The sequence below is a fragment of the Lygodium microphyllum genome, chromosome 5 (genome assembly GCF_053477565.2).
Source record: "Lygodium microphyllum isolate KBCC chromosome 5, Lygodium_microphyllum_v1.1.10, whole genome shotgun sequence".
Taxonomy (NCBI): domain Eukaryota; kingdom Viridiplantae; phylum Streptophyta; class Polypodiopsida; order Schizaeales; family Lygodiaceae; genus Lygodium; species Lygodium microphyllum.
In genome coordinates this window covers 59,491,760-59,504,802 of record NC_141139.1, presented here as the reverse complement: position 1 = coordinate 59,504,802, position 13,043 = coordinate 59,491,760, and the positions used below count along the sequence as shown (strand labels likewise).

The window sequence follows — 13,043 nt, the reverse complement described above, 5'->3', positions numbered from 1 at the left end:
CTCATGTGGAAGGGCATAAATGATGACACTTAGTCCACGTAATGTGACCCATTTGCATCCATGAAAATAGCAATTCTTGTTAGTTATAGGTCAATTAGTAGATACCAATTAGTTAATGTGTTCTCTTTTCACAATTATTTAGCCTCAAGATCACAATAGGCAACCAAGTTTTAGAGCTCCAAGCTAGCCGCAACTACTCTCTCTTCTCTTGGAGAGAAAAACATTAGTTTTGACTTTTATTATGCATGTCTTAGTATTGAAGCTTATTTCCCTCTTCTTTTTGTATCTTAATCATGTCTTGGCAAAATGACTTCTAGCATCTCTCTCTTACACTTTTATTTCTTATTGACATGTCATATGCCACATTTTCCATCAAAACATCTCATGATTGCTTATGTAAAGATTTCACACTTTAATTACGCTCAACACACTTTTGGATTATTTGGTTAAAAGACGATACATGTTGTCGTATTTATTATAAGCTAGAGTGTGTACAAAGTACTATTGAGGAAGATGCATCTAGTTGTAAGTGTTACAAACTTTAAGCTAGTGTGCCATATTAGCCATGATGACAAACTTGGTTGGGCACAAAACCAAAGTTTGGGATGGTGTTGAGGAAATTCCCAAGAGCATGGGTAATCAGGGTAGCTTGCTCCTTGTACACCTCATGGAGGTCATTCTCGTCAATGCTCTCAAACTCAAGAGTGTGGATGACCATGGAGGAGTTTGAGTGAGGCCCACCTTTGATTTTTGATCTTGTGGCTAAAAGAGAGCCAATGGGTGCCTAGGCTGAAGCCTTCTACTATGCATCATGTGGCCTCAAGGTTGTCCTCATCCACATCCTCGAGCTTGATTTTTGTGAAGTTCAATACGTGAAAGCGACCTACAATACAATCATAGCTAACGTGCCCACTTTGATTATAAGACTTGAGAGGTTGGGGAGAGAGAGAGAGAGAGAGAGACACACACACACACACACACACAGTGTGTGTGTGTGTGTGTGTGTATTCACATGTATATGTTTGGTAAAAAGTAACAACTTGTAGGGGCCATAACAAGGGTATTATATAAAAAGATATAGATAAAAAATCATAGAACAATGCCCCAATAGTCATACTAAAAAGAGGTGAGGTTAAAACAGAGGGTTTATGTCCAATCATTAAGAGAATTCTCCTACATAAAAATGGTAAAAGGTAATTTAATAGTGTGAGATTTGTTACTACCATTCCTAGAAGAGGGAGCGACGTCGCTAACAAATGCGATCGATATTTATAAGAGAGGCATTAAGGAGGAAATTCTACGGGGTCTAGTAGTTACAGCACTCGTTCTTACTCGAGATTTTCCGTAACTTGACGTGAGCCACGCTCCCGGGTGTCGCCCATTTGCCCCCTTCGACGATGTCTATGCGCTCGAAATGCTCGGAGCAGCGGCCGCCAGGGCCTGGGGGCCCTTCTCCACGAAACCTTTCCACAAGAGAGAGGCCGGCTGCTTCACAGCCACCTCGAACACCTCCACCTTCTTCACATGGACCTTTGCGGAAGCCATTCCGCTCGCTCGCTCGCTCTCTCTCTCTCTCTCTCTCTCTCTCTCTCTCTCTCTCTCTCTCTCGTGGATCACTGTACACCGCAGCCAGCTTCTGCCCGCTCGTTTCCCTCTACCGAGCGCCGAAGCCCCGACCCTTTATATAAGAGAGCTGCCGCAAGGCCATTACACAGCTCACGGATTGACGTCATCCTTTCAGCACGCGCGGTCCCCATACGTCTGGTACGCCCTCAAGACGGCTGATAGCTTTTCCTTTCCACGTATGCAGTAGTAGATAATCATGCCGTAACTTTCCCACCTTCCGCGCATCTTCGGATTCTCCGGTATAAAATGCCACACTCGCGACGCCATGCGCGACTTAGGTTGATTCGCGACCAAGACATCAAGGATTCACGAGCAAATTGACGCCTTACACTTGGCCTTCTCGTGACGTCTAGCGTCCACATTGAAGTTTCTTAGTGGGCATTGAAGTTTCTTAGTGGGTTTCGCAACTGCAAAATGAGGGATTCTTTAACCACGCATGCAACAAAAGCACCGAAAGGCCTTTACCTCCCAGAATTTCTTCGATTCCAAATCACGCTTAACTAATGTTGGACTCAAACACCCTCTTGTCGTATGGACGAATAAACTATCCAAATCCAAATGGATCTTGAAGTCTTTTCTTGATATGTATGGCCTAACTCGGAGCATTCGAGTTTAGATAGAAGAACCTGGGGTGCATGCACTTCGGGAAAGTTTGGATGGTTTTTCATTGCTGAAATGGATGGTGAATTATGCTCTAGGATGTCATTGGACTTGATTATGCCTCTAAGCTAAAGCTGCCTGTAGCAAGGGAAGTAGAGAGGAGGAATGCATGCATCTAATGCTCTGGGTCTATGCACAAGTTCGATTTTTCATCCAGGAGTTTTGCTCAAATGCATGTATGATAGGATTGAGGGAGGAGAAAATTAGCAAGACCAAAACCAGTAAAGAGACTTGCTAATTAGTTCACTATAAGCTAGGTCTAAGATGGGGCCCACTATTGTTAAGCTGATGCCACCCACTGTAGGTGTGTGCATATATACAAATGATATGGGGACTCACTGCTAGATGCTCTTATATGCATGATCATCTTTAGGCGATATGGAGTTGGGCACAGAATATATGTACTATAATATCTAATTCACTAAAGAACCACGTGTGGAATGCACACGAGCCATAATGGTGGAGTGACTTTGAGATTGAGATGAAGGCCTAGTAGATGAACTTAGGTCATGATGTGATTTTGTTAGACACCTACACTATTCTTCTTGCGAAGGATGACATATGATTTTTTATGACGAGAAGTGCTTAAAAATTGCCAAAAATTACAAATATCATGGAAAAAATAGACTTCGTCGAAGGCGGTGGTGGCAATCAGTACGATTTTAAGCGGCAAGTCCCTAAAGCGCTAATGCTAATTTTCATGGGAAATCAAACGGTATCCATATATGTTACAAATTTTTTCCATATACACTATCGATCATTTTCATATTCCACTTAGTAAAACGAATTCTACTTTCTTTCTTGCACTCCTATTATCTACAATCTCCTATTATGCAAAATCTTTCATAATATCATACTATAATTTTGATCTTATAAGTCACTCTAGTTGCTCGAAGCATATTTGAGTTGTTTTATTGTAAGAGAGACAAGGCACTACATTTATTGTATGCTAGAGTGTGCCCATACATTAGTTGCAAATGCAACTAGCAAGTTAAAAGATAGTGTGCCATCATAAAGATAGAGTTAGTTCAAGGAAACATGACTAAAGTTTTGGTTGGCCAAGAAGGTCTCAAGGGCACGTGTAACCTCGATGGTTTGCTTCTTGTATACCTCATGCAGCTCATGCTCACCAATCCTCTCAAACTCAAGGGTGTGGACGATCACAGAGGAGCCTACTTCATTTCCATGTATGATCTTGATGGTGTGGCTGAAAGAGAGCCAATGGGTGCCTAGACCGAAGCCTTCCACTATGCTCCATTTGGCCTCACATTTATGGTGGTCCAAATGCTCCAACTTAGCTTTGAAGAAGTCGATGCCAGGGAGGTGACCTGCAATGCAATCATAATTAGCCACTTTGCTAGAGCTTAAGGGATAACTCTATGTGTGGGTGGGTGGGTGTGCGTGTGTGTGAAGGGGGGGTTCTAATGTGAACATAATATGTGAGCCCATCAAAGAGACTTTCATGTGAAAATAATCTGCGAGTGTGTCAAAATGCGTGTTTCGGCATGGGCTAAGGAAGGCACGCATATACGAGAGAGAGAGAGAGAGAGAGAGAGAGCCCGCGCTTGTGGAATTAGAGGTACGCGATTAAAGCTGAAATAGTAAGTGGCACTAGTCCTAATGAACCTTTTTGGTTGGAGTAATTTCATTCCTTTGGCCAAAAGCGCAGCTCAACTGCAGCAATAGCTGGTTCAAAAGCTTATAAGCGACGTCGCTAACAAATGCGATCGATATTTATAAGAGAGGCATTAAGGAGGAAATTCTACGGGGTCTAGTAGTTACAGCACTCGTTCTTACTCGAGATTTTCCGTAACTTGACGTGAGCCACGCTCCCGGGTGTCGCCCATTTGCCCCCTTCGACGATGTCTATGCGCTCGAAATGCTCGGGGGCAGCGGCCGCCAGGGCCTGGGGGCCCTTCTCCACGAAACCTTTCCACAAGAGAGAGGCCGGCTGCTTCACAGCCACCTCGAACACCTCCACCTTCTTCGCATGGACCTTTGCGGAAGCCATTCCGCTCGCTCGCTCTCTCTCTCTCCCTCTCTCTCTCGTGGATCACTGTACACTGCAGCCAGCTTCTGCCCGCTCGTTTCCCTCTACCGAGCGCCGAAGCCCCGACCCTTTATATAAGAGAGCTGGCGCAAGGCCATTACACAGCTCACGGATTGACGTCGTCCTTTCAGCACGCGCGGTCCCCATACGTCTGGTACGCCCTCAAGACGGCTGATAGCTTTTCCTTTCCACGTATGCAGTAGTAGATAATCATGCCGTAACTTTTCCACCTTCCGCGCATCTTCGGATTCTCCGGTATAAAATGCCACACTCGCGACGCCATGCGCGACTAGGTTGATTCGTCACTCCTTTGGTGCCATTTGAGTCCATGGGTAGAAGAAGGCAGATCTACCTTTGATTTCTCCCACAATGCTTGATTTGATTTCTCCCACAACGCTATAATAGTCTCAAGGGTTCACAACATAAATCTCCTCTATATCATGTGCGTTTAAAGCATATATATAAATATTTTTATCTGTAATTTTTTTTGAATAAAATATAATTTCTTTTATTTAATCTATAAAGAACCCCTTTGCATGACACTTTTTTGGATGTAAAAAATTTATAAAAATAGTATTTTAAAAATCTCTTATTTTAAATTCATGTGATACATACACGTATTCATGAGTGATCCTCTCGAGATAGCAATCCATCAAGTTAACACCATTTCTAGTTTAAAATAATCTTTAAAAGAGGAGTCCTATACTCACAACTCATCAAACCCCCCTACAAGAATTTATAAACCTCGCCAAGTTAGGAAACCACAAATTCCCATTGGCTTTGAAAACCACAGTATAGGTAGACAAAGACAATTGGGAATGCAAGATTGGTGAGAAGGTTGCAAACCATCAACAACAAAGATATTTCACATTCCTTTTACCTAATTTAAGGAAAATGTTGATGACATTGAGAAGAATCAATAGGGCAAAATCATCCACTCACTTTGGGATATAACAACATATTGGCAAGACAAAACATCTCATGTTTCAGATTAGCCATTAGACGCCAATGACAATAGTCCTCACCTATGACATCAAGCTTCGAACCAAGTCCACTTTCCAATGAAAGGTCTGTTTTATGTAATGACAATGTGGAACGTGTCAACACTTTGTCATGTTCCAATGGAAGGTGTGGTGGGTCCTCGTTGTTTTTTTCAGTAATCAATCATTTTCCTTTATGAGCCCATAAACTATGTATTGTCGAAATCTAGTGAGATAGGAATTTCACATAAGCTTATTTTATGACATAAAAATGTTGCAAAATAGTCAATAAAATTTAAAGTAATTCTTTGAAAGTCATAAAAATCCAAAAAAATCTAGAAAAGCTAGCCATAATTTAGAAGACTTAAGAATTACTTAAATATTTAGAAAATTAATCTTGAATCGATGAATTTTAAAATTAAATTTAAAAAACTAAAAATTTTATTTTAATTTATAGAAATCTTAAGTCATAAAAATTCATTTTTGTTTTATAAATCATTCATTAACTTAGTTTAAACTATTTGAGCAAAAATAGATAGGCAAATAAGGTTAAAGTGAGAGTATTTGATTGAGGAAATTTTGGGTATATTACACTTGACATGGTAGAAAATAATTAATGTGTAAGAACAAGCCTTTAGAAATCCCACAGAAAAAATAATTTATATGTGTGAATAGGTTCTTGAATTCTCAATAAAAGATGTAAATTCCTTGTGCAAAAAGAGGTTTGAAACTCCCCCCATATAGAAATAGCCTTCTAAAAAATAACAAATAAGGAAGTGTATGACTAGGCTTTGTGAAAGGGGGATATGTCGAAGTGGGTTTAATGAATAGTGGGCCCCCTCCCTTTCTAATTGGACCACCCAAGTTTAAATGTTTATTTTTATTTTTTCAATAAATCTTAAAAGTCAAAATTTTAAGCTTTAAGTTTTTATAAAACCAATCATGCTTGTAGGAAAGGGTGATGCATAATGTTGTATATGGTGGACCTTCATGGATTGACATGGAGAAATTGGTAGTTTAGGGATGCTCAGAGTAGTAGGAATGTATCCATGGTCTCAAATTTAAGCCTTCCTCTCCTTGTAACACAAAGCCACTTACTCGCCACAAACCACTAGATATGTGGTTTCACTAATAGCTATCCTGGTTTTAGGATGAAAAGGTGAGGAAAGCCCTTTTGGAAAAGTCTCTTTCCTTGAAAGGTTAAAGTGTAAAACTTGAGTAATGTTGATGGAGATCCTTTGTGTAGAATCCTCCATGTCAAGCCTTTAACGATTGAGTATTAGAACGATCCTTAACAATGAGAATGGCACAACCTTGCAAGATGGATGTATGCATTCTCTCCATGTTGGCATATCCACCAATCACTTTCAATGTTAATGTATCCACCAAAATCACAATGCTTTGATACCAATATTTCTAGTATTTATCATACAATAGACAAACTTATTGAAAGAAAATAGAAATAGAACAAATCGCAAGAGAGAAGGGAAATTTCATAAAGTTTGCATGACACAAAGTTGGGTATAATATCCCCCCATGCATGGGTAAGCACCTCCGCTATACATGCATGATTTATAAATAGCATTAGGATTTCATGCTTAAAATATATTGAATGCATCTTTTTGTATTCTTTCTTCTCCTTTTCTTGCGCAACTTTATTTTGGCAAAGTACATCTACCATAACGTATTCTAATAGCTTTACATCTAAAAATAAAATTTTAGTATTTCTAGGCTTTTATAATAAATATAAATAAAACAATTATACATGTGTGAATGCAAAGTCCTTATGCTTGTAAGCCCGTATGAAAAAATATGTTTCTGCGTTATGAAGCACATAATTTCCAATAACATTTCCATAATATGAAGCATATAGTCTCCATGCATGCCTCTAATAATCTATTCACAATGATACACAACACATTAGCATAGTTCCATCTATCTATCAAGCATGATACAACCACTATCACGTATATACTCATGCAACAAGTCAGAAATCATACATCAAATAAATAAATTTCACAATAAATTAAATAATACATTAGCATTGTTCCATCTATCTATCAAGAATGATGCAACCAATATCACATGTGTACACTCATGCAAGAAGTCACGGACCATGCATCAAATAAATAAAATTCACAATAAATAAGAAAATCATCATATTTTCATAGTGAGCTCTAGTAAAACACCATGATTATCAGAATTTCATAACAATGCATACTCTACCCTATATATTCCTAAATATTACCACGTGGAGGCTTTTCATATATGTTACGTAACAAAAGGCCATATTCACATATCATGCCTCATGCATTTCCATATAGACATATGCATAACGTGTTGCATCATAGTCACGTATTTATTGCATGACAAAACCCTAGCTATAGGCATGATAATGGACAATGGTACACCATATTGAGGCATGCATGTATGTCATCCCCTTGAAGACATATTTATGTGGCTTCACATGTTTAGCAACAAACATTTGTGTACTTGCATGAATACCTTGCATACTCATGAAGGCGACTCTACCCTTATGGTAGCATACAGTTTGTCTATGTGCATAGATTCTAAGTAACTATATCACCAACCTATTTTAATCTAAGATGCATCATCATAGTTAGGTACTTTAAGGATCTCTCTCTCTCCCACCATGGAACTGCCTCATGCAAAAACCTCAATGCTAACATCATTAATAACACATATCTACATTCTCAGCTTGTCCCTCAATGTAAATAATAGTAATACAAATGGTGGTGACATGATGTATCTGGATTTAATTTTCATAGCCCATATACTTGCTACTAATTTATAGCGCTAAATGCAAGGATGGTCACACTATAACACAATGACATCTATATACATTGGTAATTCTCACCTATATAAACCACATACTATTGTGATATAATTGGTTCAAGACTTGTTTCCATTATGAGATCTACCATTGAGATGAAAATACTTCCAATCTAGAACAACAAACTTGAAGCACTACACTCAATATACACTCTAATAAAGTGATTCGATATGTTGGTGGGGATAGGGGAAAGCAACCATGGGTAGGCATTTGACACCTACAATGTCTACTTTATGAATTCTTACTAATATTGAATTATTCCATTGTGTTTGGTATCGGATGTGCTCTTCATCCCTATTATAGTGTGCATTATGGATTTCATACTTTGTACACAACTGATTATTTTAATAGGAAATACATTTTTACCTTTGTGTATTCTTTCCTCTATAATCAACATTTTAAGTGTTAAGTATTTTTTTATTTAAATTGTGGGATAATATGGAAGAAATATTTAACCATGTTCTACCTTGAACTCCTTGATTACCTACTATATTTGTAGGAAATTTCGCCATGTGGTCAAAACTTGTCGTGCAACAAACAAACCACTTTGTTTCCATAAACCATTTCTTTCATTTCAAATTTTCATAACTTCTTATCTATATTTTCATACATAAATATCATATCATTTTACCACAAATTACCCACTTTTTTCACTCCACTACAAAATAAAAATTGGCCATATGGTCAAATCTTTCATTTTGTTATCAATGCTAGCATCCAAGAATCCCCCATTCTTGTTTCATTTGGCCATATGATCAAATAGTGCTATTTCAGGTGGCAGTACAGCACTGTTTAATCTGCCTTGAAGGGGCAAGTTGTGTACATGTTATGCCAACCTTTGATTGGAGATTGTGCTATCCTTGTCACTCTCCATTTATAATTGCTAAAGATGGAGGCTGCTTTTTGATAGGTTCAATTTGCGTGTGTATGGGAGAAGAAAAGGGCCACTAATCCTGTCAAAAGGAAAAGAAAAGGGTGGCTAAAAACAAGGGAGGGAAAAAGCAGATTCAAAAAAGGCAAGGAAGATTCGGGAGTTCAAGGACAGAAAGAAAGAAAGCATGGAAAAAGGATCGATGGGAGAGGAACGAAGAAGGAATAAGGAAGGGAAAAGCGAGGCTAATTGGGGAGGAGGGAAGGAAACGCGTGAGAATAGGCATTCGGGGATCTCAGCTCTCGGAAGCATTTAGCAAGTCTTATGGTCAAGTAAAGCGTGGTGCCAGTTTGGATGCGGCAGAAGAGACAAACGCCTATGGAGCTTCTCATGAAAATTGCATAATGACAATTGCCCAGATACCTGCTAATGCAAGTGTTTCACATTCTTTCAATACTTTAGGTTTGGATGGGAAATCCAAGTGGGAATTTCCTTGCATATGTAGACAGGTCATGAATCTACCATTTGTTTTATCAAAATCTATGGGCGAACAACTTCTCCGCAACTTCTAAGTCTGATTGCACTTCCTTTAAGAGATGTGTTATTTCAATCAAAGACCAAGCTTGTAGCTGGAGACTATGATTGCAATCCCATGCTTTTTGTGGGAGACAATAAGGGAAATCTCTGCAACTTGAAAGAGGTGAAGTTCAAGACACGACTGGCATATTGTGGGAAGATAATCCTAATTGAAGAGAGAAGAAAAACTGATGGGAAATTTCGCATGTTCTTCGACTTTTGGATGAGGAAAGAGGGGAGAGATTTCTTCCATTGATGAGCTTATCGACTTCACATCGTCATCCTCTTCCACAGTCTTCTGCTCTGCAGCCATGGAGTCTCCGCCCACAATCCAGAGTACAGATCAGTGTAATTAAAATGTCACCAGATTCTCCTTCAATGAACTCTAGACAAGAGTATACTGTCTGGAATCGAACATGCCCAATTATATCAATTTATGCATGCTGATAAATGGCATCGAGAACCAGTGGCCACGCACAAGTCAAGTATTCCTGTTCAAATCAATGTCTTGTGGCTTCGTAGGGGTCTGAGACATAAGCTAAATTAGCTTTCAAATCCCAACATCGGAGAGACCTAGAGAGAGGGAGAAAAGGGGTAATCTCTGCAACTTCGAAGAGGAGCTGGACAGAAGGAAAACGGAGAGGATCAGAATCGAAAAGGATTTCGGGAATAAGAGAATGATACATATGGTATATATGAAACAGAAAGAGACACAGGAGAGCTCAGAATGAAGAAGAAGACGAGCTCAGCTTGGGCACAATGAGCAGGCTATTGAGCTATATCATCGGATGCAGCAATCTTCTGTACAACACGATGAGCATGTCTTTGTTGTCGTTCTCAAAGCTTGCACTAATTTAGCAAGCGTTAAACAGGGACTACTTATACATTGGCACATTATAGAAAATGGTTTTGAGTCATCCACCATTGTTGTAACCAATGCCTTGATTGATTTATACACAAAATGCGTAAGAATTCAAGATGCAAAAAATGTATTTGATAAATCAGTTAATCGGGATGTTGTGACTTGGAATACACTCATTGCAGGCTATGCTCAGGATGGCCATGAAGGGCCAGCTATTAAACTTTTCCATCAAAAGCAGGACGAGGGCATAGAGCCAAACATTGTAACTTGGAATGCAGTATTTGGAGTTTATGCCCATCAAGAGCAGTTTAAGGAAGCATTTCATTTTCTGTGGAAAATGTGTCAAGATGGTATACAAAATGTGAAAGCCTGCTGGATGCAGCAACAGTGTTTGATCTTCTTGAGGATCATAATGGGATTACATGGAATTTAATCATCACAGGCTATGCCCAATGTGGTTGTATTCAAGAAGCCATTCTTTCAAATCTCTTCCCACAAACTACATACAGTACCAGGATTTCAGCAATCTACATTGAATAGTGTGACCGTTATTGTGTCACAATTTCAGAGATGTTCATTATGTATACAGATGCTAAACTACCCATTCCATGTTGGACAGCAACATGATCTTTTATTTTCCATGATACATTTACAGGCCTATAGGATAGATCTCTGTAAGTGAATCATCTTTATCATCATAAATCAGAACTAAATCATCATTATAATCGCAATGATCAGGATATTCTTCTTGGTGTTTCTGTAAGAGCAACCAATTTGGTACTGATAGTAAGGCAACTTTGATTTTGGATGATTCACTTGTTTGATCTTCCATCTTGATATTTATCAAGGTCTTCTGTAGACACGACTCTGCTTTCGCAAACCCTTCGACAGCGATGTGAGTGTGACTGAGTTGTCTAGGTACCTTCTACCTATGCTTCGTTGATTTCTTTGTGGCACCATTATAAAAAACAATTTTGAAATTTCAAGGTTTTTTATGATTTCTTTTCAAGTTGCTAAAGTATCATATATTACCACTTGGAAATACCATGCGTGAGTCTTGTGATGATGCATGACATATTTTATGAAATCTTGGCTTGGACTACAACAACATCCATGCATGTGTCAACGGTTGCATGTTGTTTCGAGAAGAGTACGAGACTATGGAGACATGTTAAAAGTGTAGTGCTCACAGGTATCAACAGGACTTGCAAGGGAAAACCATCCCTCAGAAAATTCTTAGACACTTTCCACTTATCCCCCGTATACATCACATGTTTTGTATATCGTGCTTGGTGAGCTTGACAACGTGGCATGCATATAATAGATCCATAGATGGAGTCCAACGAATATCAACAGATTCACATGCATGGAGCCACATTGAGTCTACCTTTCGAGGCTTTGTACAAGAGCCAAGGAATCTTCGACTCGATCTTGCTATATGGATGGCATGAACCCATTCGGTCTCTGCTCAACATCTTACAGTGTGTGGCATATAGTGCTTGTTAACTACAACATCCTGCCATGGCTTTCTATACAAAGAAAGAACACCTAATCCTTAGCTTGCTCGTTTGTGGTTGCTACAAAGTCAAGAATATGGATGTCTATCTCCGTCCATTAGCCGATGAGATTAAGATTTTGTGGGAGGAGGGGGTCGTCGTGGAAGATATGAGCAAGCATGATGGTCGATGGTCTGTCAATATATGAGCCATTCTCATGTGGACTATGTATGACTTTTCGAGATTTGGGGAGTGCTCACGTAAGTAGGCTTCCATTTTTGTGGTAATATTTATCATAGCTCATTCAAGTTTTTATTCACTAGATAGAGGTGTTGGGATAGGTTTGGTTACCTCATGTTATCATGCATGTCCATTGTGTGGGCTACAGTTAGACTCTTGGAAGGTAACAAACCATGAAGAAGATAGTATATAAAGGACACGCTGCTTTCTTGTCGGAGGGTCATAAACTGAGGGAAGGTTTTCTTGGATGACCTCGAGCATGAATGAACGCCCAAAAGCTGGTATGAGCTGAAAATGGTCCATATAGAGTCTCATCCAAACTGAATGTGATGACTCTCAGTTTTCTATGAGTTGCCGTACTGGACCAACTTATAGATCAACCACTTGCTAGATCCCATGCATATTTTCAAGAATGTGGGCACCTTACTATGGGACCACATCACAGGAAAGAGAGACACTACAGGGGCACAAATGGATTTAAAGGAGATAGGCAAGATGGAGGTGCTTTGGCCGCAGTCAAGTGCTCATGGTCGCTTGCAACTGCCTCACGCTCCTTGGGTTTTGTCCACTAAAGAAAAGTGCTTTGTGAAGCAAATTATCAGTTCTATCCTCACTCTAACGGATATGATGTGTTCTCTCATATGTGCATTTTCTACAAGATGATCAATTATTAGGGCTAAAATCCCATGATTGGCATAAGATATGTTAGGTTTGTACTACAAATGGATTGTAAGTGGCATGCGCATTTTGCTATTTGGAGTGTAGTCATTGTCGTGCTGCTGCGTATTCGAGGTGTGGAATCCACCAAAAAGTTTGTGTGTGTGACAT

At 39.3% G+C, this 13,043-nt stretch overlaps 1 protein-coding gene across 1 annotated transcript; it reads right to left on the bottom strand.

Annotated features, from left to right (window-relative positions):
- Positions 1–3,172: 3,172 nt before the first annotated feature.
- Positions 3,173–4,396, bottom strand: LOC148035873 (major pollen allergen Car b 1-like). Its single transcript, XM_087677878.1, has 2 exons — positions 4,084–4,396; positions 3,173–3,614 (listed from the first exon to the last, which is right to left on the bottom strand). Exons 1-2 carry the CDS (start codon positions 4,295–4,297, stop codon positions 3,310–3,312), a joined length of 519 nt encoding a protein of 172 aa, XP_087534004.1. The 5' UTR covers positions 4,298–4,396; the 3' UTR covers positions 3,173–3,309.
- Between the last annotated feature and the right edge of the window lie 8,647 nt (positions 4,397–13,043).